We start from the raw sequence: 24,919 nt of genomic DNA, 5'->3' as shown, positions 1-24,919 counted from the left end.
GATCGGACTTGCCGACGTGGGACTTTTGTTGCCACCAAGTTTGTCTGTTCGCACAGCCAACATTTGTCCGATGAAAACATAAAAAGTTTGTCCGATGGAGCATACACACGGTTGGATGTTGCCTTAAAACGGGTCATTTGCATGTTTGTTGTCAAAAAGTCCTATCGTGTGTATGGGCCTTAAGACAGGACTACAGAACTCCTCACCTCCACCTTTCTGCTCCACCTTGCTTTGTAGTGCACAGAGAGAGCTGGAAATTATGTTAACTGAGAACAGTCAACAGAGGCAGAAGGTACAGGAAGTTATAATCTCACAAGATTTCTGGCAGGATCAGCATGTACAGTATTTTTATTTTCTTCTTTTTTTTGCTTATCGAACAGATATAACAAAACACTTTCAAATAAATATTAAACAGACCAAAAGAGAGCAAATAAGGGAAGTTCATTGTTAGGGTTTACATACACTAAAACGTGTTCCAGACTTCATGGAAACTGAACTATGTAAATTAGAACAGGATGTTTACACAAATCATCACACATCATAAGATGTAATTGATAATAAGATGTAATCAACATGGCAGAATGGCAGCTTTAATGCCATGATGATTGAATTTAGTTGACTGAGTTGCCCACGTGGATATATAAATGGCAAAGATATGTCCCTGACACTCATTTGAACTGAGGAAGTCATTTTGATTAGTGGTGAAAAGTCTTCATCACAGGACAAGTCCAACTGACTAGTCACTAGTAGCTATACCGTGACCTGGATAAATGAAAACCTTCACAGTCATGCCAAATACATATATTTTGCTCTTAATATTTATTTAAAAAATAGTTTATGCAGGCATCGGCAAAACAGCTTTAATACAATTTACTGCTAATCCTGTTTTTTTTTTTTAATCTAACTGAATCTCATTTGAGGTATACATGTAGTGTGTTCTTTTATATGACATGATGTAAATCCCCACAGTATCTTGAACACATACCTTTAAACACTCTGGCCACCCATCGAGCCTGTAGTTCAACTGTCGGCATAATTGGTCCAAGGGGTTGTACTAATCCTAAGAAAGCAATGGTTGGTTTTTCCAAATGAATTGGGAAAACATATTTATATAAGGATACATCATTGTCATTAAGTTTGATGAGTTTTATATCAAGAAAGGGAAATTTAGAGCTATATCCTGTAGCAAAAATAACTTCATTCACTTCAGCCATAGTGCCATCTTCAAAGGTGACAGATGTTTCAGAGAACGATGTAATGCCAGGTTTTACCTTGATTGATCCTTGCAAGATTTGACTTGGGAGATAATCATTCACCACTGGATGTTTTAACCTTTTCAGAAAAACAAAAACAAAACACAATGTGAACTAGAGGAAAGGCAACTTCCTAAAGATTGCCAATTTGAAAATCAGTGATTTTCTTGATTGCTACCTTAACCCCTTCCTGCCGACAGTACACAAATATGCGGCCCTATTGGACTGGGCTTTTCTTCCATGGGGCCGCATATTTGCGGATCTCCCTTTGTGCTGGGAGCAGTTTATGTGGAGAAAGGAACTTGCTTTTCAGAATGTAGTGTAGACTGTCCTAGTAAACTGGTAAATGGTCCAAAGGAGTTACATAAGTGCATCAATTTGTCCATGAAGTACATTTTTATACAGGATTTGTATAGCGCCAACAATTTGCGCAGTCCTTTAGATACCACCATTTGTATACTTCAACAGTGTGACCCTTTGCAAAGAATCTTCTCTTTATAAGATTCTAGACTGCAAACTTGGTCAGCTCAGGCCATTGGTCAACTTCTTATACAAAGCAAACAGGTAAATGGTCCAAAGGAGCCAAATAAGAAAAAAATCCGCAGTTTACAGATAGGAGTGGTGACACACTCGCTTCCTCACCACACTTCCGCTCTCGATAGACACCGGAAGTGACGTCAGAAAGGCTCCACCATTTTTTTCTTATTTGATGTAAGCTGATTTTTAATAAACTTGTTAAACTTTTACTGCCAATACTGCACTATGGATGTCTTTGTTCTCTTTGACTGACGGCTATACAAGAAGCAACTTTACTGGCGTGAGCCTGCTTAGATCCGTGTGAAGATTCAATGGTGAGCGCATGATGTTCTGATCCCAGGACCATATCTGGAGTCACATCTTGGCTTGGTACTGGAGGGTGTCTTTGCAGAGGCATCAGTAGGATTCCCCATCTGTTACTTGTTGAGCCCTGTTTGACCTTTTTGTCATTCCTGGAGGTGAGCGGCCAGTCTATAAATATTTTCCTTGGACTGATGTTTGGTCTTCTTCGATCAAGTTATTATAGACTTATCAGTCACTTTGCTTACAAACTGCAATTTATTTTTATTTAAGTTTTCACTTGGACTATTTTTTGCACCTTATTTTTTAGCATTTGAATTTGGTCTTTAGAAGTAGTATATTCACTTATCTTTGAACAAGCGCACCATTATTTTCTGTTTTTCTACTAGAATATCTAATGTTTTGAGTACACTTTAAGTGGTTGCAGATGTTCATAATCAGCATTGTTCTAAGTCACTTCACTAAGACCCCATACACACTATTAGATGTTCAGCATATTTTTGTCTTCAGGTTTACCAAAACCATGTAGTGCAAGGGCCTGCCTGATTGCATACAAATTTAAACTCTTAAGGTTTGACCTCATATTATATGGTTTGGGTAAATCTGAAGACAAAAATCTGCAGAAAATATAATAGTGTTTATAGGGTCTAACACTTTTTTTGATGGTTTGTTGATGTTCAATTTTTAGCTTTTCACGTAGCAGTGCGCAAGTTTTTCCCATATACACACCCCCATGTGGACTGCTGATGAACTTGGATCCCCCACTCCTGCACAGCCAGGCACACCAAATTTTCACAGGCACTCCAGAGTCAAGGAACAGTCCGTGACTTTGTTTTTGTTATTTATTAGGGGTTATTTACTTGAATGGGGATGGGAGGCTATGGGAATGCCCACTTGACTTTAGCAAAACTTTAGCAACAACTTCAAGGACATCTTCCTATATACAGTCCATATACAGTCTCCTCTACTTTCCTCCTGCACATACTTGCATGCTGGCTCCAGCTGGATCACTGTTAGTTGATCTGACAGGCTCTCAGTAAGATTTAGCAATGGCTCTTTACAGACAGGAACTCGAAGCCCCTTGTTGTGTAGCAAAATACAGTGATCAGCTTGTACTTCTCCTCCTGTGGCTACTGATCCCAGCACCACCACTTCAGGCACTGACAACCCACCTGGCTGCAGCTGCCCCTTTCACTAGCCCTCCAGGATAACTGTCCATACCAGTCCTCCAGACTGACTCTTCACCCGCCCACTCTGCTGACTTTCAGGGGATCTGCATGGGAAGGATGAAGATTTAAGCACACTGCTGGCTTCAGGGAGAACTGGCTGCATGTGGCACTCCCCCTCCTTGTTAGTCCCCAGCAGTGCTGATCTACTTACGCCGTCCTCTCTTTCCTCTCTTGCTCCCATGCCTCCAGGAAAGGCTTCCTCCCGTGTGTTATGGCAGGATCCTTCCAGCACCTGAGCTCTGGCCCAAGGCAGGACAACCTCCCCTCAGACTAGGGGGCACCGACAACCTCCTAAGCACTGTATCTCCATCTTCCACCCGACTGCCCCTGCTGGCATGGCTCATGACCATTTATGAGGTAAGCTCTGCCACCTGCCAGCCCACTACTGGAGATTGTCCGAGGCCTCATAAATATTCCAGGCAGCTCCACCTAACCTCCTGCCCACTGGCTTTGGAACATTCTCCAATGTTCCAGAAACATGGGGAGGCACCAGAGGAGCTGTCAGGATGAGTCACCCAGCCCCGAGTCACTGAACCCTGACCCAGCTCGGGCTAACTAGAATCTACCTACTCTAACATAACCTACATTCTTTCTAGCACACACTGGAAGGTGCTACATTACATAGATTTGGGAACCTAAAGTGGATTGTACAAAGATTTATGGCCAAATTGTAATGTATATAAATAGCTTCTGTGCTACTGCAGCAGTCTCTTTCTCAGATAGCTCCCTGAGCTCTGACAGGTTGCACAGTATAAACAGGATTCGAATTAGTGAGGAAGAGATGGCTGCTGTGGTCTGTCGGTGATGGCTTCTCCATCGGCATGCAGCTTACGATAGTGAAAGCAGAGGCATACATAGGAGTTCTGCTGTCAGGTCCAGAGGCTGAGGGTTAGGGCAAGCTGCTGTGCACAGTGACAGTGGCTGGAGAGCACTGTTTAGTGGAGGGGAGTGTTCATTGCAGGAGCTTGTGCTGGTAGTTGACAGTGGGTGGGGAGTAGTCAGTGAGAGGAAGGAGAGCGTTCAGAGAGTTGTACTGTCTGGTGGGAGTGTCAGAACACTAAAGGAAAGGTGTAAATATTTTAGGATTGCTGCAGTGGTAAAATGGAAGTCTGACTTTTTATTATATTATTGAACACATGTAGTCTATACTGTATGATGTGACTCATGAAAATCAATGAAGTCCACAATGTAATTGTAATCTTACACGGAAGATAAAAGAATTCAGCTACTGCATTTCTTGCATTATACAGGGAATGTATTCTTAAATCTACCTGAATTTAGGTTCCAAGCCCAAGTTTGAATGGTCAAACCACCCACTCATAATGCTCTCACTTATCTTGGCAGCAAGTATATTTGGCAGTAGGTTTTTGATCCACACAACGCAGCGTCTTGACATTGTCATGTCAATGGGAAAACCACCATGAGAAATACGGCTGACCACCCAGGATCCATGTCTGGTACTTAGATAAACCTAAGGAACATAATATTGAATAGGCCATTGCAGATACACTGTAATCATTCATAAATAACCTTTTTACTGCTTTTTGCATTAGAATTTTTTTTAGAGGACCAGTACCAACAAACCTAAAATTCCCAAATGGGTAAATCATATGTAATGAAGGTAGGCTACAACTAGGGATGAGATCTCATTTCAGTCTGAACACAGAGTGGAGGGGGGGGGGGGGGGTCAGGGGACATATGACCTGGTATATTTCAGAAGGGGAGCTACATGCAAGCCCCCTTTTCCTGGTCTTCCAGGCTGCATGCTTAGATAAGGGTCTGGTATAGGTTTGGGGGGGAGCTCACTAATTTTTCTTGCTTTTTGCACAGGGTACATCCTTAAAATATGAAACTGACCCAAATGATGTGGTATGGAATTTAGGGGACCCCACACCATTTTTTTTGTGTGTAGAGCGGTCCCCCTTGAAATTCATGTCAGATCATTATCGTGAATATAAGGTTATGGTATAAATGAAGGGAAGCCACTGCTGCTTTATTTACAAACAAAGACAAGTGGCAGAAGCATTTAAACTGCATTTTTTTTCTTTGTAAATATCAGTTTAGTTGTAGGTTGTATACATTGTACAGATACACTGCTTCACAGCCATCATTTCTTTAACAATCCCTTGCCTATTAGCCTAGAAAATGTCAGTACCGTTTTGTTTTTAACATTTGGCTTCCATTGACTTCAATTAGGTTTCGATTTTGTAACCAAATGCAATATAAGATCATGTATTTCTGTAAAATTTGAATGCATTTATTAAGCTACACTAAAGAGAAAACCTGAAAGAACCAGTGTGTTCTAGTAGTCACTGCCCCTATTTTGCAATCAACCACAAAGCAATGTCTAGCTGATCCTTACAGCATTGTAAGCGCAGATCTGTAGTATCACAGTAACTTAAAATCCAATCTTTGCCTAAGGTAGGCCATAAAAGATATTACAAAAAAAAACAAAAACAAATAAAAAGAAAGGGCATGAGCTGTTTAAGATGAGTAGAATAAGCAAAATGAAAACCTGTTTTGCAGAGTGACTAAGTTCCACTGATATATCTCCAGCTGAATTTCCAGTGCCTACAACTAAAACTGTCTTCCCATGATATTTTTCACTTGTTTTATAGAAACGACTGTGAATGTAGTTGCCTTTGAAATGTTCTATACCTGCAGAGAAAAACAAATGCGCTGACAATAGAATGGCTTGTTAATACACAACTGAAACCAAAAGCTTTTTGTCCTAAATAAAGCAGGGTTTTTTTGCTGTGTGTATATATTATTTTTGTATATATATTATATATTATTTTTCCAAGCTGAGCTAGGATGATTAATAACAGCTAAAATGTGCTCTTTGAAAATACTTTAAAGCTTCCCTTTAAATTAAAATTGCATTCTTTACTTCCCTTTTCAGTAAAGATTAATACTACGGTTGATTAATGTCAGGACCTCTTCTCTTTGTTGAGTGACTCCAGTCCTCTTATATGACCCCTTTGACACAACTATGCTCTAATTGTAAGTTATTGTCAGTGTATCCCTTGTATACTTCTAAACGTGTATGTATATTTGGAAACTGCCTTTCTTAAATAAAAAATTTGAAAAAAAAATAAATTGCATTCTTAGTTGCCTTGGTGTCAACGCCATAGTGCAGATCGATTGACAAGTAGTAAAATACATCGGTTCTTACAAAACCCAAGTTTCACCTTGTTTTTGAAATGCTCGTTTGATAATGCAGTTTTCAGATTACTCTATACCTTGTGCAATTCAGAATTTTATGTGTATTTGTAAAACTCACCTGGAAAACCGTTTAGTGGCATGTAGGGGTCATTATAATGTCCATTGCAGACAATTACAGCATTGAAAATCATTACTTTCCTTTTCACATTTTCATTGTCGTGTGTTTCAATTTCAACATTCCATTGTCCGCTAGTAGTAAAATCCTCACTTTGCTTCACACTACAAACTTCAGTCTGTATGGAATTAGAAAACATGAAGAAATATAATTAACTTACAGATGCTGGTTAAAGTAGCGCACCCCCTAGAGAGCCACTGATAGTCTGGGCCTATTTCCACCTCTTAGCACACACACAGCCAGGCACAAAGTATTTTCCATAGTTTTTTTCTGGCTCAAGAATCGGTCTAGGAGTTTTTTTGTGTTTTTTTATTGGGGAACAATTAACTTGGATAGAGGCATGGGATACCCCGGAACTGTAGAACCTTAGAATCTCTGCCTTAGAATGCTGCCTGTGATCTGTCTTCCTCCCAAAGACTAAAGCACTATAGAGTACTGTTTCAGCCACTTGATCATTGCTTGCCTCCTGCTGATATCCACCATGCACTTTCCCCGTGAAGGAGATGAAGATCCACTCAGCCGCTGGACAACCTGGGCTCCCTCCCGCAGCTTCCCTCCCGGCCCTCCTTCTGTGAGCTCTCTTCTGACCCCTTGGATTACTGGGATGCTCCAGCTAAGCCCAACTACAACCCCGGCGTCTTACAACTGGCTTTTGCCCTCAGAGGCAAGGCCTTACACCAGGATGCTACAATCTCCACCTGACAGTTGGCTCAGACTATTTATGGGCTCTTCCCCTGCCTTCTGGGCACACCTTTACAGGAATTGGTGGAAGTCCCATAAATATTCAGACTGCAGCCTCTGCTCTCCCTCTCACTGCTTTCCTGAAAATTCTAAAAATACAGGGGGAAGTAGCAGAGCAGCAGCCTGTGAAACCCTGAGCAGCCCTAACCAATCAACCCCCACTCTGTCGATTACAGTGGAACTAAACTAAGTTTACTGTACATCCTTTCCTAAACCCAGGAGGGTGCAACATTAATAAAACTGCAGTTTTTTTTATAGAGACATTTTTGGAATTTTCACTAAGAGGAAGACGTAACCTTTAATTTTAGGTTTTTCTTTGCTAAACAATAAAACATGGGAAATACCTTCTAGTCAAATGTCAATAGACCTTTACTAGGGTCAGGTATTTAAAGTTCAAAGAGCTTTGTATAACTCTGTAGTATTAAATAAGTTCTGTTATGTATGTACAAAAGAAAAATAATCAATAAAAAGTATACTAAAAAGAAGTAAAAAAAAGAACACTAAAGACATTAATGGGCCCAGAGCCAGGACTTTCTTAGTAAGCTCCTGTAACAATTAAGAATGTATAGTATTTTTCTGAATTATTTTATTTTAAAAGACATTTTTAGATACTGTATGTATTTTATTTTAGATATCCTTTTTTAAAAAAATATGCATTTAGAGCCCATTCACACTAGGAAATACATTGGAATCACACAGGAACAGTTCTGTGCAGTCAGATCGATTTCAGCTTCTTCATTTTGCATGCACTACTTTATGAAACGCACTACAACAGGATCACATGGTACTTTTGTACCATGTGATCCGGTGCAGGCTTAAGCACTGCATTTGCGACCTGCATTTGGAGTGTCTGTAACTTTGTTGCAGGTTGCAAGGGCAGCGCAATTGGAATGTGGTGCCAGAGACCGCACGGGAACATGGGTTTCCCGCTACTGCTTTCTAGTGTGAACAGGCCCATTACTGTTTTATCTACCTGATGACAAGATACAGTACATAATGTAATGCTACAATCGGGACTGTATTTCTATATTTGATTGTGGCCTCCTGTGACATCATGCCTTGCTGCTCTTTCCATATAAATCCTCCTGGGAGTGACCAGGGTAAAGACAGGGTATGATGCAAAAACACAAAACAGGGTTTCTTTGTATTTGTAAATTCTGCTGTAAGCGCTGTGTGTGATCTGCATATCTGCAGATTAATGCCTCCATCTTCATGCTCCCTCTGTATATGACCTATACATTTAATGTATAGGATCCCCAAACCCAATCACCGCCCTTAGAAAGCCTGAAGGTGGTGATTGGGTTTCGGGGTCCTGTACACGGCTAGACTGCCAAAAAGTCTCACACATGTTGTATCCCTGTACTCAGGAGAAGCAGCAGAATGTATTGTGAGGTGTAATTTCACATATTTCTATGGCATGTTTGAGCAATATATAATTTAGTCACAACTTTGTGAAAAAAAAAATGTATTGTAATTTTCCCGAAACTTGTGTCAAAATATAAAATATTCCATGGACTCAACATGCCTCTCAGCAAATAGCTTGGGGTGTCTACTTTCCAAAATGGGGTCATTTGGGGGGGGGGGGGTTGTGCTATCTGGGCATCTCATGGCCTCCGAAACTGTTACAGGTAGCGAGGAGTGAAATAAAAAATTTACACCCTTAGAAATCCTGAAGGCGATGATTTGTTTTTCGGGGTCCTGTACGCGGTTAGACTGCCAAAAAGTCCTACACATGTGGTATCCCCATACTCAGAGGAAGCAGCAGAATGTATTTTGGGGTGTAATTTCACATATGCCCATGGCATGTTTGAGCAATATATCATATCAGTGACAACTTTGTATAAAAATGTATTTATTTATTTTTTTTGGCATTTTTCAATCACTTGTGACAAAAAAATAAAATATTCAATGTGCTCAACAAGTCTTTCGGCAAATTCCTTGGGGTGTCTAATTTCCAAAATGGGGTCATTTGTGGGGATAGTGTACTGCCCTGCCATTTTAGCACCTCAAGAAATGAGACATAGTCATAAACTAAAAGCTGCATAAATTCCAGAAAATGTACCCTAGTTTGTAGACGCTATAACTTTTGTGCAAACCAATAAATATACGCTTATTGAATTTCTTTTTACCCAAGACATGTGGCTGAATGCTTTTTGGCCTAAATGTATGACTAAAATTTTGTTTATTGTATTTTTTTTATAGCAAAAACTAGAGAATATAATTTTTTTTTTTCATTTATATTACATAAATAAAAACCGCAGAGGTGATCAAATACCACAAAAAGAAAGCTCTATTTGTGGGAAAAAAAGAACGCAAAATTCGTTTGGGTACAGCATTGCATGACCGCGCAATTGCCAGTTAAAGCAGCGCAGTGCCAAATTGTAAAAAGTGCTCTGGTCAGGAAGGAGGTAATTCCTTCCGGGGCTGAAGTGGTTAATATGTGGAAACAAATCATAATGCATTTGATGTAATGATAGACTTACCTGCAACTGAATATATTTCAGCAGATTAAAGTGTTCTGCATACAAGTGAAGGTATTCTAAGATCTTTGAATGATGAAGATATACAGGGAAGTCCTCTGGCATTGGAAAGTCACTGTAGCACATCATCTCTTTGGAGGTATTCGTAAACACAGACTGGTAGATACTGGCTCTCCCTTCTTCTACTGTTTCCTTTTAAGCATATGGAATTTTATAAATCAGAATATCATCAATAGCAACTGCCTGCATTACCCCATGACCACCAACCAGAGACAGGCAAGTTATCTGGATCTGAATTAGCAAGTTTCTTTATGGACCTTCATGCAAGTGTGTGCATGGGTTCATAGAAAACAATACACCTGTGTTAAAAAAAATGGCAATCAAAGTTCTCATTAAAGCATTGAAAAATACCTAAAGTGACTGGCGCCAAAATTCTGTTCAACTTCCCATTATAGCCATGGACTCAGCCTTGGGGTGAATGTAAGCCCGCTCCCTGTAGCTGGAGGTAACTTTCTGCTCCCAGTAAACCTAGGGGGCGCTACATTTTGGCTCCCAACGTGGGGCCTGGCGGAATAAGTTTGCTGTTGTCCCTAGCAACCAACTGCAACTCAGAAATGTTCATCATAGCACCGTGGGGATTGTGAACTGTTACCTCAAGTAAAGCCCTTGAGACTGTTTCCAAAGTGCTACACTATTTACTGGGGAAGAACCCAAGAGTCTCTGCTAAAGAGGGGTTCCTGGACTTTGTCACTTTCTCCAGGAAAGGAGGGGTTATTGCAAGATCACATTTCTAACTGCGTGAGCTGTGGGTGGAGTGAGAGATGCCCGGGAGCTAGGTGATCAGAAGAGCAAGTGGGAGGAGCTACACCTGCTGCCGCATGAGATGCTGTGTGTGTGTCTGGCACTGAAGATAGAGAGTTCGCTGCTATCACAGGAAAGATTACAGGTCAGTCATGGCTGAACTTTCTCTTGTGCAAACTGCAGTGGGGTCTAAGATGTTTATTGTCAGTACCGCTGCAAGTATCATGCTGTCCGGAACCCTGCTAACAGAAACCGGCATCCGCCTGAAGCCACATGTGCTGTATACCATTGGGGACCATGAATCGCTGGGTATGTTATGCCACATGTGTGGAGGACTGGCTGTACACCCCTGTCCGTTTGTTCATTGCGGGGAGTACCTGTTTGCTGTGGAACACCCTACAATGCCACCCTGTGCCTACAGAGTTGATTGGGTCACAGGTGTTGCTACAGTGGAGGCTGCTGCTTTTGCTCCTGCAGGGAAATCTACACTCACCACGCCTGCTACTGATGATGATGTCGCTGCTACTGTTCCTAAAGTGCCATCAGCAGACATCGCCATTGCTACTGTGCCCGCTGCACCTGTCCAGAAGAAGGTGGGCTATATAAAGGCATTCGGCGGCCACGGTCGAGGCCTACCCCAGAGACCACCAGAACCAGAACCCAAGGACGATGTCACTCTTGGAAAATCCACGTCAGAAACGGGTGAGAAATCTGGGACAAGCTTTTCAGTGGGGTCAATGTGTAAATATAGGCCTGCATTAGAATTCAGGGATTCTGAGCTGGATTCCTTGTCTGATTTATCTGGTGATGATGAACTGTTTGAATCTATGTCACAAGAATTGTTGTGGGCTAATAGTGAGGATGTTGCTTCTACTTTCACTTTCCCAGATTGGGCAGCTCTAGACTTTGGGGAGGTATCAACTAGTGTGGAAACGCCAAGTGTTACTAGTGAGCCTCTGCCTAAAGTTATCAGTCCAGCTGAAACTAAAAAGTTGTCTGCTAAAGCCATGATGCAAAAGTCTCTTAATCCGTGTGTGCTTCCTGGATTGGGGTATACTAGAGCCTTACCAAAGCTTGTTCGCTTACAAAGAGTGCTCAACAAAAGAGTTGCCACAGAATATGGCTTGGAATTTCCATATGTTCCTTCAGAGACTATGCAAGAAATTGAATCAAAGTGAAAGGAGTGGTACAGTGAAATCTTTCAGGAAAGCTGGTTATTCATCTGTCATGGATGAGCGTTATGATGGACGCATGTTTCAATGGAACTATGGCCGGCGTATCTATTCTGAAAAAGTGGTCATCTGCAGACCTGGAAAAGAAAATGTTGTTTACTATGCTACTACTGTGGATAAACAAGGGAAACCAGTTACTTTGCCAGATCCTCATTTCTACTGGTAACCATTTAAAGGGACTGTCATAGTTCAGCTGGCAAATATCAGTCTCTGCTATAAAGCAACACTTTGTTCCTGTTTAAAACTGTGAGAAGAGTTTTCAGTTTAAAAAAAAAGAGACTCAGAAAAGTTCTTTACTCTCATTGGACTATGGGGTATATAGCCAGATAGTTATAGGTTAAGAGAACTTTGTGGTCAAGATTCTCTACATGTGTACAGTAATTCCAATACTTTGCTACTAAGGACTTCTTTCATACTGATTTCTGCCTCTAGATGGTGGTCAAGTTACTTATAGAAAGGGGTGGACTTTTAAGTTACATTCTAGTTTGCTTTGCATTTAAAATGTGGAAGAAAGTTTCATTCTCCTGAGAGTGAGGCTTTGCTCCCAGTTGATCAGTGATACTGTTATATGTTTCTGTGTGTGTAACCTTGTTCTTTTTCAGGTAACAAAGGTCTCCTATCAAGCTGCTAGAAGGGGGCAGTTAGATGGATAGTGAGGTTCCTGTAACATGTTTGATGTGAATATACTGTTGATTAATGTTTGAAACTGTAACATTCTTCTTTACTGTCTTTCCCTTCTCCCAACCAAGTTTTTTTTTTTTTTTTTTGGTTCAGATACCTACTCTCAGGCTTAAGAGTTATATTTTTTCCTTACAGACGCTGAGGACATCATCTCCTTTAGGGAGTGTGTAGCCCCCTGTTCCTAAAAATGGGGCTATAGTGTAAATTTAGTTTTTGGCTGAGCTGTAAACAGCTCAGATTTGATTTTATATTTGGTTCTGTTCTAAACTTCACTGTGTTGTGCATTTCCCACTGTTGCCAGTAGGTGTCACTGGTACCTCAGGACAATGTGAGAATTACAACTAGTTTGAGCTGTAATGAATATTCTTTTTCCGGAAACAGCCCAGTAGGAGGTTCCTAGCTGCTGTGAATTCTGGGAAGGGGTATTTATTGGGCAGATGCCACGTGCTCTAGTCAGTTTGTTACCTCGGGGCCCTTCTGGCCAGAGGCTGTGCTGCTGCATCTACTGCAGTAGGCCCAGAAGCCTGTCTGGGGCCTACTAATCCTCTTGCCTATGTGGAGGAAGCTGAGCCAAGCTGTCATGTACCAGATAAGACCAGAACTGTGTGGACTGCAACAGAGTGAAATAGGTGAAAGTAAGTTTAATATGGTAAATGCATATACATGTGAACACACCACCAATACAGAGTGAATGAACCAAACAACCAAACAGTGATAATACACAACCAGCATATGTAGCAAAAGGGAGTACCAGAATCGTAGTCAAGCCAGGCTAGGGTCATAAACAGGAGATCAGTAGCTGGGAAGGGAAACAAACAGGACAAGAGAGGATGGATGGATCACAGGAGGGACGGGTCAGGTATAAGGCTCAGGGTCCAGGGTTCAGGTAAAAGACAGGAAACAGGATCAACAGGTTCCAGGAATCAGGCTTCAAGTTCAGGAATTAGGTTTCAGGATCAGAGTAACAGGATGCAGGCTGCAGATCAGAGCTCAAGGACAATACCAGGGCAACATGAGTGTGCACTTGCCGGGTATTTATACTGTAGCTGCTAATTAAGTTCAGGTGACACCTGTCTGCAGAGGGGAATACCTGCTCCATACTGCCAGGATTCCTCCGCTGGTGGATGCCAGTACTGCGGCCCAAAGGTGACAGAATACCAGCAGGAAAAAGCTCTTCTGACAGCTCCAAACTGCCAGGAGACACCTGCTGGTGGACCTCAGTACTGCACGCCAAATGATCGATATTACCAGCGGAGGAGACCTTTCCTGACAGAACCCCCCCTCAAAGGAGCGACCTCCGGACGCTCCAACTAGCCGTTGCTGGGAAAAGTCCATGGTGTCCAGCCGGGCAGCGGGCACCTCAAGCTGGGTAGCGGGCATGAACACATCAGGCTGGGCAGCGGGCAGGAACACATCAGGCTGGGCAGCGGACAGGAACACACCAGGCTGGGCAGCGCACAGGAACACACCAGGCTGGGCAGCGCACAGGAACACACTAAGCTGGGCAGCGGATAGGAACACTTCAAGCTGGGCAGTGGACAGAGGCACTTCGAGCTGGGCAGCAGGCACGGGCACTTCAAGCTGGGCAGCAGGCACACGCACTTCAAGCTGGGCAGCAGGCATGGGCACTTCAAGCGGGGCGCAGGCACGGGCACCTCAAGCTGGGCAGCAGGCATGGGCACCTCAAGCTGGGCAGCAGGCACGGGCACTTCAAGCTGGGCAGCAGGCACATCAGGCTGGGCAGCAGGCATGGGCACTTCAAGATGGGCAGCAGACAGGGGCACTTCAAGCTGAGCAGCAGGCACGGGCACTTCAAGCTGGGCAGCAGGCACGGGCACTTCAAGCTGGGCAGCAGGCACATCAGGCTGGGCAGCATGCACGGGCACTTCAAGCTGGGCAGCAGGCACATCAAGCGGGGCAGCAGGCACAGGCACTTCAAGCTGGGCAGCAGGCACTTCAAGCAGGGCAGCAGGCACATCAGACTGGGCAACAGGCATGGGCACTTCAAGCTGGGCAGCAGACACAGGCACTTCAAGCTGGGCAGCAGGCACGGACACTTCAAGCTGGGCAGCAGGCACATCAAGTGGGGTAGCAGGCACATCAAGCGGGACAACAGGCACATGCACATCAAGCTGGGCAGCAGGCACATCAAGCTGGGCAACAGGCACATCAAGCGGGGCAGCAGGCACAGGCACTTCAAGCTGGGCAGCAGGCACTCCAGGCTGGAAAGCGGGCTCATTAGGCTGGAAAGCGGGCACATCAGGCTGGAGAGCGGGCACATCAGGCTGGAAGGTGGGCACATCAGGCTGGAAGGCAGGCTCATCAGGCTGGAGGGTGGGCTCATCAGGCTGGAAGGCGGCCACATCAGGCTGGAGAGCGGGCACATCAGGCTGGGAGGTGGGCACATCAGACTGGGAAGCGGGCTCATCAGGCTGGAAGGCAGGCACATCAGTCTGGAGAGAGGCACATCAGGCTGGAGAGTGGGCTCATCAAGCTGGAAAGTAGGCACTGGCACCTCCGGCTGGAACGCTGGAACACTGGCACCTCCAGCTGGAACACTGGCACCTCAAGCTGAAACACTGGCCCCTCAGGCTGGAACACTGGCCCCTCAGGTTGGAACACTGGCGCTTCAGGCTGGAAGGCGGGTACCAGGACATCAGGCTGGAAAGCGGACATCAGGACATTGAACTGGATAACAGGCACTGGGACGTCAGACTGGATAGCAAGCACTGGGACGTCAGACTGCATTGCAAGCACTGGGACATCAGACTGCATTGCAAGCACTGGGACGTCAGGCTGGATTGGATTAGCTGGTGCGGAGGCAGGTTGGGTTACTGGCAGGATCGTCTTGGTTGGAAAAAACTTTAGTTTTTTCTTTGGCTTAGCCACTGAAGCTCTGTAGGTGAGGGGTGCAGCAGACTGGAAAGAAGGATTGGGATATGGAAGAGAAGAGGTAACAGTACCTGGGGGAAGTTCCTGTGGGTTTGTAGGCAGCTGAGAAGAGGCAGGTGGGTTGAATGCAGGATAGATACAGGGAGCAGAGACCGGATATGAGTATTTGGTTGGGAGCAGCGTATACTGAGCTGCAACTAAGGTTGACATGGGTGATGGGGAAACATACATTTGGGTAGGCTGGTGTTTGGTGGCAGAGGTGGTTTGTTTGGCTGGAGCTGCTTGCACCATGTCAGACCATGCTGAAAGTATAGGTTGTACAAACTGTGCTTTTAAATCTCCCTGTCTAACAAAAGACTGAGCAGACACAGTGCACTCCGCAATCACCTGTGGGGAACAGGCTGAGTAGTGCTCACAAAAATCGGCTGGATCATCTTCAAAAAGCCATACTAGGGATACAACCTGATTCATATCAAAAGGAGGAGTGAAATCATCACGGCCCTCTGGAATACAGGGCAGGGCCAGCTCAGTACAGATCTTGATCAAAAGCTGCACCTCCCCAAACAATATATAACCCTGATCGACCAGGGAGTGAGCCAAACGTATAGTTTCAAACAACTGCTCACTAGACCATCCTTTCAAAGCCTGGCGGCAATAATCACCACTTTCAGATGCCAGCAGAGAAAAATAAATAACCTCATCGGCATTCATGTTTGCAACCAAACTGAATCAAAATGGTTCCCCTGTGCAGCCACTTCCAGTCAGAGATGGCTCTGGTATTCTGCCATGTACCAGATAAGACCAGAACTGTGTGACTGCAACAGAGTGAACCAGACATAAATAGGTGAAAGTAAGTTTATTAAGGTAAATGCATATACATGTGAACACACCACCAATACAGAGTGAACAAACCAAACAACCAAACAGTGATAATACACAACCAGCATATGTAGCAAAAGGGAGTACCAGAATCGTAGTAAAGCCAGGCCAGGGTCATAAACAGGAGATCAGTAGCTGGGAAGGGAAACAAACAGGACAAGAGAGGATGGATGGATCACGGGAGGGACAGGTCAGATACAAGGCTCAGGGTCCAGGGTTCAGGTAACAGACAGGAAACAGGATCAACAGGTTCCAGGAATCAGGCTTCAGGTTCAGGAATCAGGTTTCAGGATCAGAGTAACAGGATGCAGGCTGCAGGTCAGGGCTCAAGGACAATACCAGGGCAACATAAGTGTGCACTTGCCGGGTATTTACACTACAGCTGCTAATTAACCCCTTCCCGCCGACCGTACGCAGATATGCGTACTCTACTTTCCGGGGTTATACCGGGATGATGCCCGCAGCTGCAGGCATCATCCCGGTACCGTTGTTTACAGCGGGCGATCGGCTACCCGTGTATAACAACCCATACGGCTAAAAGCCGCTCGGCTGTTATACCGGAGGAGCGGGAGGGGACATCCCCCCCCTCCCGCCGCCTCCCGCCGCTGTTACCGGGCCTCCCGTGCGATCGGGAGGCCCGGTGTCCATTCGGCTGCCTTCGGCGGCTGGGGGCGGGCTGGAACGAAGCTGCGAGCGGCTTCGTTCCAGCCTTCTCGTTGTAAACGCGGAAGCGACGTCATGACACATGTCACTTCCCGTTTACTCGGCTGCCAATGGCGCCGAATTTAAAAAAGTACACAGTATTCAGAATCGCTGTTTTCGGCGATCTGAATACTTTGAAGTGTAAAGGAGGGATGGGGGGTCTTTCAGACCCCCCATCCCTCCATAAAGAGTACCTGTCACCACCTATTACTGTCACAAGGGATGTTTGCATTGCTTGTGACAGCAATAAAATAAAATAAAAAATTTTTTAAACACAATTTATTAAGTACAAAAATAAATAAAATAAATAAAAAAAAAAAAAAATTTTTAAGTGCCCCTGTCCCCGCGAGCTCGCGCAGCGAAGAAAACGCATACGGAAGTTGCGCCCGCATATGTAAACGGTGTTCAAACCACACATGTGAGGTATCGCCGCGATCATCAGAGCGAGAGCAATAATTCTAGCCCTAGACCTCCTCTGTAGCTCAAACCTGGTAACCGTAAAAATTTTTTAAAGCGTCGCCTATGGAAATTCATAGGTACCGTAGTTCGTCGCCATTCCACGAGTGTGTGCAATTATAAAGGGTGACATGTTTGGTATCTATTTACTCGGCATAACATCATCTTTCACATTATACAAAAAAATTGGGGTAACTTTACTGTTTGGATTTTTTAAAATTCATGAAAGTGTCACTTTTCCAAAAATTTGCGTTTAAAACACCGCTGCACAAATACCATGTGATAAAAAATATTGCAACAATCGCCATTTTATTCTCTAGATTCTCTGCTAAAAATATATATATAATGTTTGGGGGCTCTAAGTAATTTTCTAGCAAAAAATACGGATTTTAACTTGTAAACACCAAATTTCAAAAATAGGCTTAGTCATGAAAGGGTTAAGGTCAGGTGACACCTGTCTGCAGAGGGGAATACTTGCTCCATACTGCCAGGATTCCACCGCTGGTGGACGCCAGTACTGCGGCCCAAAGGTGACAGAATACCAGCAGGAAAAAGCTCTTCTGACAGCTCCAAACTACCAGGAGACACCTGCTGGTGGACCTCAGTACTGCACGCCAAATGATCGATATTACCAGCGGAGGAGACCTTTCCTGACATAAGCTCAGGAGATCCAGGGGAGAACCCTTGCTGGAGAGAGCCAGGATGAAGGCTGGTCACTCAGAAGGGCCTGGTGATTCCTTTGCAGGATGCACCTATATCTAAACTACCCTTACAGTACCGCCGGGTCGGCTTAAAGGTTCTGGTACTGTTAAGCTGTTCTACAATCTAAACAAGGTAACTAGCTCCTGGCTGCTAAGTCTGTGAGAGGGACTTATCCAAGAGTGCTCCTGGTTGCTAAGTCTGTGAGAGAGACTTATCCAGGTATTCAATGTCTTCTAAAAAGAAAGCTGTTTGTCCTTTGGATCTCCTTAAAAGTTTATCTGAAACCTCCCCTAAACCTCTCTCCTACAATTTTCCTCAAGTTCTTATTAAAGCATTGAAAAATACCTAAAGTGACTGGCGCCTAAATTCTGTTTAACTTCCCATTATAGCCTTGGGGTGAATGTAAGCTCGCTCCCTGTAGCCGGAGGTACCTTTTTGCTCCCAGTAGACCCAGGGGGGCGCTACATATGCAACTAATGACTTCTAGAACATTTGACACGTAGAAACATGCCCATGTTGTAAATATTAACAAATAATGATATGAATAAATTATTATTATCGCTATTGTGGAAACAAGAGTGCGCAGATGTAGAAAGTAGCCTTCCCCAAACGAATATTCAAGCAACTTCGATTCTTTTTCAGAGGGTGTGTTTATTGTATCCTAGCAACAGATGACATATTCAGTGGAAAAATTGTGTTAATGGCAGGTTAAAATTAAGAACAAAAAGATAATGATTGCAGCAACCACATCTAAGAACTGGGGAGCTGCAATCATTGTTCTTGAGTTTAGATATGCTTTACCTTTAATAAATTTCTTGGCAATTATCTAAAAAACATACTTGATTTAATTAGAACATTCCTAAACAAATTAAAACAAGTGAGATGATCATTAGACACGTATAATCATACAGAATATTATATTAACTTACAGAGTATTTCCAGAGTCCTCCAATATCATCACTTTTTTCAAAACATGTAGGATCCAGGCCTTCTTCCAGACAACATTTGATGGCTGCAAGTCCACTGCAACCTGCACCAATTATAGCCACTTTCACAGCCATTGTTACTGAAACATCAAATATCACAGTTGTTATATTCAGTACATATTATAGCTAGTTAGAATATGGAATCTTTTAGCGCCTCTTCATACCTACACAATCTATTGCAATCCTATTGTAGTCCTATCACATTTTTATTTTTATCAGTATTGTCTTGTATAAAGGCAGCAAAGCGTGTTGCATTAAGGCAGCCTTTTTTAGAATGGGTTGATAATGCAAAGCAACACAATGGAAACAAGATCTTCCCTTTTTCCCTTTTTTTTTTGCCATGGACAATGTTGGGTACTGCAGTGCCCCACAGCACCTGTCACCATTCGTTTAGAATGACAACACATTGCATCACACAGAGTGCCAAGGATTGCCTGGCCTTTGTATATGCGAATGTGCAAGCTCCACTTATCTCAGCTTGGGTGAAGGGCACACTGTGGTGCCTCCATCTTAGGTACAAAGGACCTTGTCCTAGCACTGCTTGTTGCTGCCTGTGAGGCTCCATTGTGATCAAAGGTCTGCATAACATTGAGGAAATTCTAATAGCTGGGCACCAGGGAAACACTGTCACTGATATAATTGGCTAGAGCAGTGCCAGAGGCAGTGTGCAACTAAATGAGGCCTGCAGCAGGCATCTGGCACAGCAGAACCTACTGTTCATGCCCAGTAGCACAGCCATATTAGGAAAGACAAACTTGTTCTGCAAAATAGGATCAGGACTGGGCTAGCACAGTGATCTGTGGTGCTGTTATCGAGAAGGGAAAAAAAATCACATTGCCCATGCTGGTTCCAGAATTCATTAAAAAAAAAAATATGATGTGGTGGTTTGGGAGTGAGCAGGGGATGTTTTCTTTGTTTTCAAAGTAGGGTTTGGATAAAGGTGAATGGATTGTTTGTCTGGGTGGCAGAAATAGGGGGAAAGAGCAAGCTTCATCTCTCTTTTTGGATTGTTCTTTGAATATATCTACTCGCAAAAGTGATGTTTTGTTGAATGGGAAAAAATGAATGTGTTTGTTGGTGCAGTGGCAGAGACTGAAACGTGCACATCAGTGCAGTGGCAGAGAGTGAAGACGTATGCATTGGTGCAGTGGCAAAAAGTGAAGATGTACATGGCTCTAAAGTGAGGAAGTGCACGTTGTAGTATTGTGAGTTAGATAATTGGCTTAAAAACTGAAGTTTTTAGGCTCCAAAACTATATTTACTTGAAAGTAGAGTATCTATAAAATAAAAAGATGGTAGATTCAAATTTGAATGCCACAGAACTATACGGGCAACTATTCTCTATTCTAATTGGCCAGAGTTGGAGCTGCTCTATGTTACATTCGGGGGAAAATACTGAAATCCCTAATAAGAATATGAGAGTGATACCTGCCCTAAGGGGTTTATTAAAATAAACCAGTAAAAGAATCAGAGTTCAGAGTAGTACCATTAACAGCCCATTAAAATCCATTTTGTAATGGTCTGGCTTTAGGCCCCTTTCACATGGCTGTCCAATCGGGTCCGCCTGTCAGTTTTTCAGGTAGACCTGATCCGACCCTGCATTTTCCTCTATGCAGCGACAGATGTCAGCAGACACATGTCCGCTGACAACCCCCCTGCCATCCAATCTGATCCTGTCTGCCAAAAACAGATGGGTGGTTTTCCTATTTTCTATCAGCACGGGGGATCAGATCGAATGGCATCAGATAGAAATGGACAGGCGGTTTGTTTCTATCTGATTGCCCCATAGAGGAGAGCGGGACTGTGTCCATGTCTGCTCTGCATAGCAGAGCGGACACGGGAATGTCCTCCATCTGCTCAACGGGGATCAGCGGAGAGCACCTGAGTGACAGGGGCCTTAGAAAGTTGCTAGTCAGCACTGTACACTGTGCAATTTCCTCCTTTTACTCTTCATTTAATAAATCAACTGTACGTTAATGTAACTTTACTCAACACACCTTCTTACATTGATAGTCAGGGAGAAAAATGGCCTTTTCATTTGGTAGTCAGTGGCGTGCCTACTTCCATTAGTGAGAGAAGGGCCCTCCTAGGGCTTGTGTAGACAGACTTTAGACTCAGAAGTTAGTCAAATGCATTATGCTTTCAGACTCTTCTGAGATGCTTTGTCTCTCTTTTGAGTTGTTTTAATTTGTTTTTTATTTGTTCAGTGAGTTGCTTCAAGCTGCATCAAACTTATTTGTAGTTGCAATCAACCTGTATGTGGAAGAAAAATTTCTCAAATAAAAGCAATGTATACATGAGCCCTTATGTTGGTGGTCGGTAAGAGAATGCCCCCCTTACATGGATAGGGAGAAGAATGGCTTTTACAGTGGTATTCAGTGGGGAGAATGAGCTATAAAAGGATGGTTAGTGAGAAGAATGCCAACTTACAATAATTATTGTTGTCATTGCTTACTGACTGTTACTGACTAAGAAGGGACAGTACAGTGTATATCCTTTGGCTCTTATTTGTGATGTTTTGTTGGCACCAGAGCTATGCAGGTGCCATCAAGATGGGGTATCAATTATGCCTAATAGGTCACAAAAAATTATCAATTATCATGAGCTGTTTAAGTACCTCTGGAGATCTCTCTCAGGGTGAGAAAGCCATATACTTGCAAACCATTATAGTAATCTTTCCAACTTTACAGAGGTTTTCACCCCCACAATTCTCAACTCTATTATTAGTTCAATACAAACTAGGCTGATAGAGTCTGGTGGTGTGGATTTTGTGATATTTATGTATGACTGCTGATGAGAGTGTATGTGCTAATTCAGTGGTCCCCAAGCCCCGGGCCACAGACCAGTGTCAGTCTGTGGCCTGTTGATGACAAGGCCGCACAGCAGGAGATGAGCGGTGACCATGGTCCGCACAGAGCTATCACAGACAGCGGTTGCCACTTACCTCCTGCTCTTCAGCCATGCCTGTGTGTCCTCTCCCAGCTCCACTGCCCACCCGGCCAACTATGCCATCCAATCAGCAGGGCAGGGGGCAGGAGGATCTGCAGATTGGAATGGAGAACACCTACCACCCCCTGCCCTACTGATAGGATGACATCGTCGGGCGGGCGGGGAAGCCGGGAGAGGATACACAGACTGATCACAGCCTCTGCCCTTCCAAAAGTAGGAGGCCTGTGCAGGGGAGACAGAGACTAGAGTAGGGAAGAGTGATATTAGAAGGGGGGGACAGACTGCAGGGGCACTGTGGTAATTCATATAAAGAACATGCTTATCTTAGTGCAATATGTGTAAAATGTTTGCTACAGTCTTGCCAGGAGATACTGTATATGATTAAAGTAATTTAGCACAATTGTAATATTCTCACAGCATACTGAGTACTTAGGTTTACAACACAAAAAAAACAAGGAACAATCTGACAAACATTTCAAGTCTCAACACTTCTACATTATATGTAAGGACACATTAGCTGCCCGGTTTCTTTACTGCCATTGTGCAGTTTGCATGGAATGTGCTTAAGATAAGAATAGATGAACAAAAAATATTCAAGGCTCAATAGATCACATTTCTCTGTGTATGCCAAGAAAAGGATTACAGATCTCTTAAGAAGTAAAGTTTTGGAGACTACTTGCGTGCTATACCTATAAAATACTTTTCAAATATTGGTATTGATATATCAGGGCAAGTATAACGTGTATACCATGTTAACTTATATTTCTGCTTCATTGTTAGGTGTGAAAAATAATACAAACGTGCTTTTAAACGACTTAAAGAGTGGAATTCTAAAAGAATGTAGTCATTGTTTTGCATTTGCAGACATACATCACACTCAGCAAATTGAAGTGTTCTCTTAAACAATGAAATGTACAAAAGCTTGCACAGATGGTATATGATTGTAAACCTGGCCTTAAGATTAATTGAATCTTATCGTACCTTTATATTGCTTGGTAGAGTATGTCAAAGTTTTCTCCAAAGAATATAATGTAGTATGACACAGAATAAAACAAGAAGTGGTTTAAATGATCTTGAACTCTGCTCTGTAGGAGGATCCGGGTGTGCCAAACATTTGACTGAATCACTTTAGACTTAAAGCTGAAGAGCTAAACACACCATTGCAATACAGATATGTAAATTGTCTCCACTGTCAGTGCTGTCTCCTGTTCATTCATTTTCAATGCTAACGCTGCTGAGAAAGGTACTGGGGAATATCTGTCCTCAGTCCCCTTCTCTGTCTCAAAGGGTAGATGTCAGGGGTCTTAGATAAAAAAAATCAGTAAATAACCCCCCCCCCGCCCTACCAACATTGTCCACTGCCCCAATCCCCCCCCCCCCCCCCCCCCCAAAAAAAAAGCATTGAGAAAAAAATGAAAAATAAATAAAATTGTAAAAAAATAAATACATAAAAATTAAAAAAACTACTGACACCTTCCAGTGCTCTACTGACACTGTCCACTGCCCTACTGACACCGTCCAATGTATGAAATATTATATTATATTCCCACTGGCCACATAGTTTTGTGCCCACTGACTTTAAAAGTATTGTTACAATTATTGTCATGACCAGTGTATGGTAACAATACGCCTTTTGTTGCCTGAGTGTTACAGTGGTTGCCTGTTTTTTTTTCTGTGTATTGAAACAATTGATAGCTTGTAGCCCGTGTATTATATATGATTATTATTATTATATAATATTTCATCCCTGCAGGCCTGTCACTATCAAACAAGGTTGCTATTAGCCCATAAAAAAAAAAAAAACAATGGGAGATATGCCCATGGGACTTTTATTTGTCTCAATCTGGGTATACTGTGTATATTTTTTTGTACTTTTCAGCAGGCATGCTTTCTGCAGGCCCTCTCACCTTCCATTATTCTAATGGTTTATCATTTTAATTTTTATTTTATCTTTTGAGCCCTATCATTCCCTTTTTTAGGGGTACTATGGTTTTGGCCCATCTTGTATGCTCTGCCCCGGGTCCATTCATCACCATCCATTGCCAGTTGGAACCTCTCCTGTGGATTCATTTCCACAGCACTAGGATCCAGGTGTCTATAGATGTAATCTTTGGCTTGCATCGTGTAGCCTATCTTTGATGTTACTAACTCTTGTGTGAGTATACCCTGCATATATATTTTGACCTTATCCCTTGTAAATGTATGCACTTTTTAACACAAATGGATTAACTTCAAGTTTCCTAATTTATTGTTCCTGTTGTGACATGGTCTCTCCACAGATGTACACAAAATCCAACTTTGGCTGGCTCCTGAAGAAGTGGCTGCTGCACCACGAAATGCGTATTACAGCCTTTACGAATTAGGGAATTGCTTGTTTCAGCAATCATGTTTTGTATCTTGCTTATGCTTGTTTGATTTGTCGATTATGATGATGCAACTAAAGATTGAACTGTGCCGTGCTGTGTCTTTTGTGTATTTTGGAATAGATTTTGTACTTTTTTTAACATTCTGTTGCATTATTTTATCCAGCACCACTCAAAAAGATCCAATGGGCATATCTCCCATATTTGTATTTTTCTGAATATTGGGAACTGAGTGCTGCTTTGGTTTTAGCTTAGGCGGCCTTCTTTTTTCATGTCTGCTATTATGCCATGTTTCTCACAATGTAAGATGCTATTGGACATTTGATTTTTTTTTCTGACATGATTATAGATATAACATTCATGTTCTGCCCACTATGTACATTTTTTTTAATTTCA

General features: G+C 43.0%; 1 protein-coding gene across 2 annotated transcripts in view; it reads right to left on the bottom strand.

The window, feature by feature from the left end:
- The window catches only part of LOC141103546 (dimethylaniline monooxygenase [N-oxide-forming] 2-like), a 48,536-nt gene extending 25,045 nt beyond the window's left edge, over positions 1–23,491 (bottom strand). The window contains exons 1-7 of one of the 2 annotated variants that reach the window (XM_073593242.1): positions 23,142–23,491; positions 19,155–19,291; positions 9,884–10,072; positions 6,603–6,777; positions 5,835–5,977; positions 4,591–4,790; positions 986–1,332 (exon numbers count right to left, since the gene is read on the bottom strand). In XM_073593242.1, the coding sequence (XP_073449343.1) occupies positions 986–1,332; positions 4,591–4,790; positions 5,835–5,977; positions 6,603–6,777; positions 9,884–10,072; positions 19,155–19,286 (1,186 nt within the window). In that variant the 5' untranslated portion in view covers positions 19,287–19,291; positions 23,142–23,491. Of the gene's footprint in view, positions 1–985; positions 1,333–4,590; positions 4,791–5,834; positions 5,978–6,602; positions 6,778–9,883; positions 10,073–19,154; positions 19,292–21,208; positions 21,434–23,141 lie in introns of those variants that run through there. The other variant, XM_073593243.1, reaches the window with a different exon arrangement.
- Positions 23,492–24,919: the final 1,428 nt, after the last annotated feature.

This window comes from Aquarana catesbeiana, linkage group LG07 (genome assembly GCF_042186555.1).
Source record: "Aquarana catesbeiana isolate 2022-GZ linkage group LG07, ASM4218655v1, whole genome shotgun sequence".
NCBI lineage: Eukaryota > Metazoa > Chordata > Amphibia > Anura > Ranidae > Aquarana > Aquarana catesbeiana.
The sequence above is the reverse complement of the archived record's forward strand: the minus strand, read 5'-3'. Positions and strand labels throughout refer to the sequence as shown.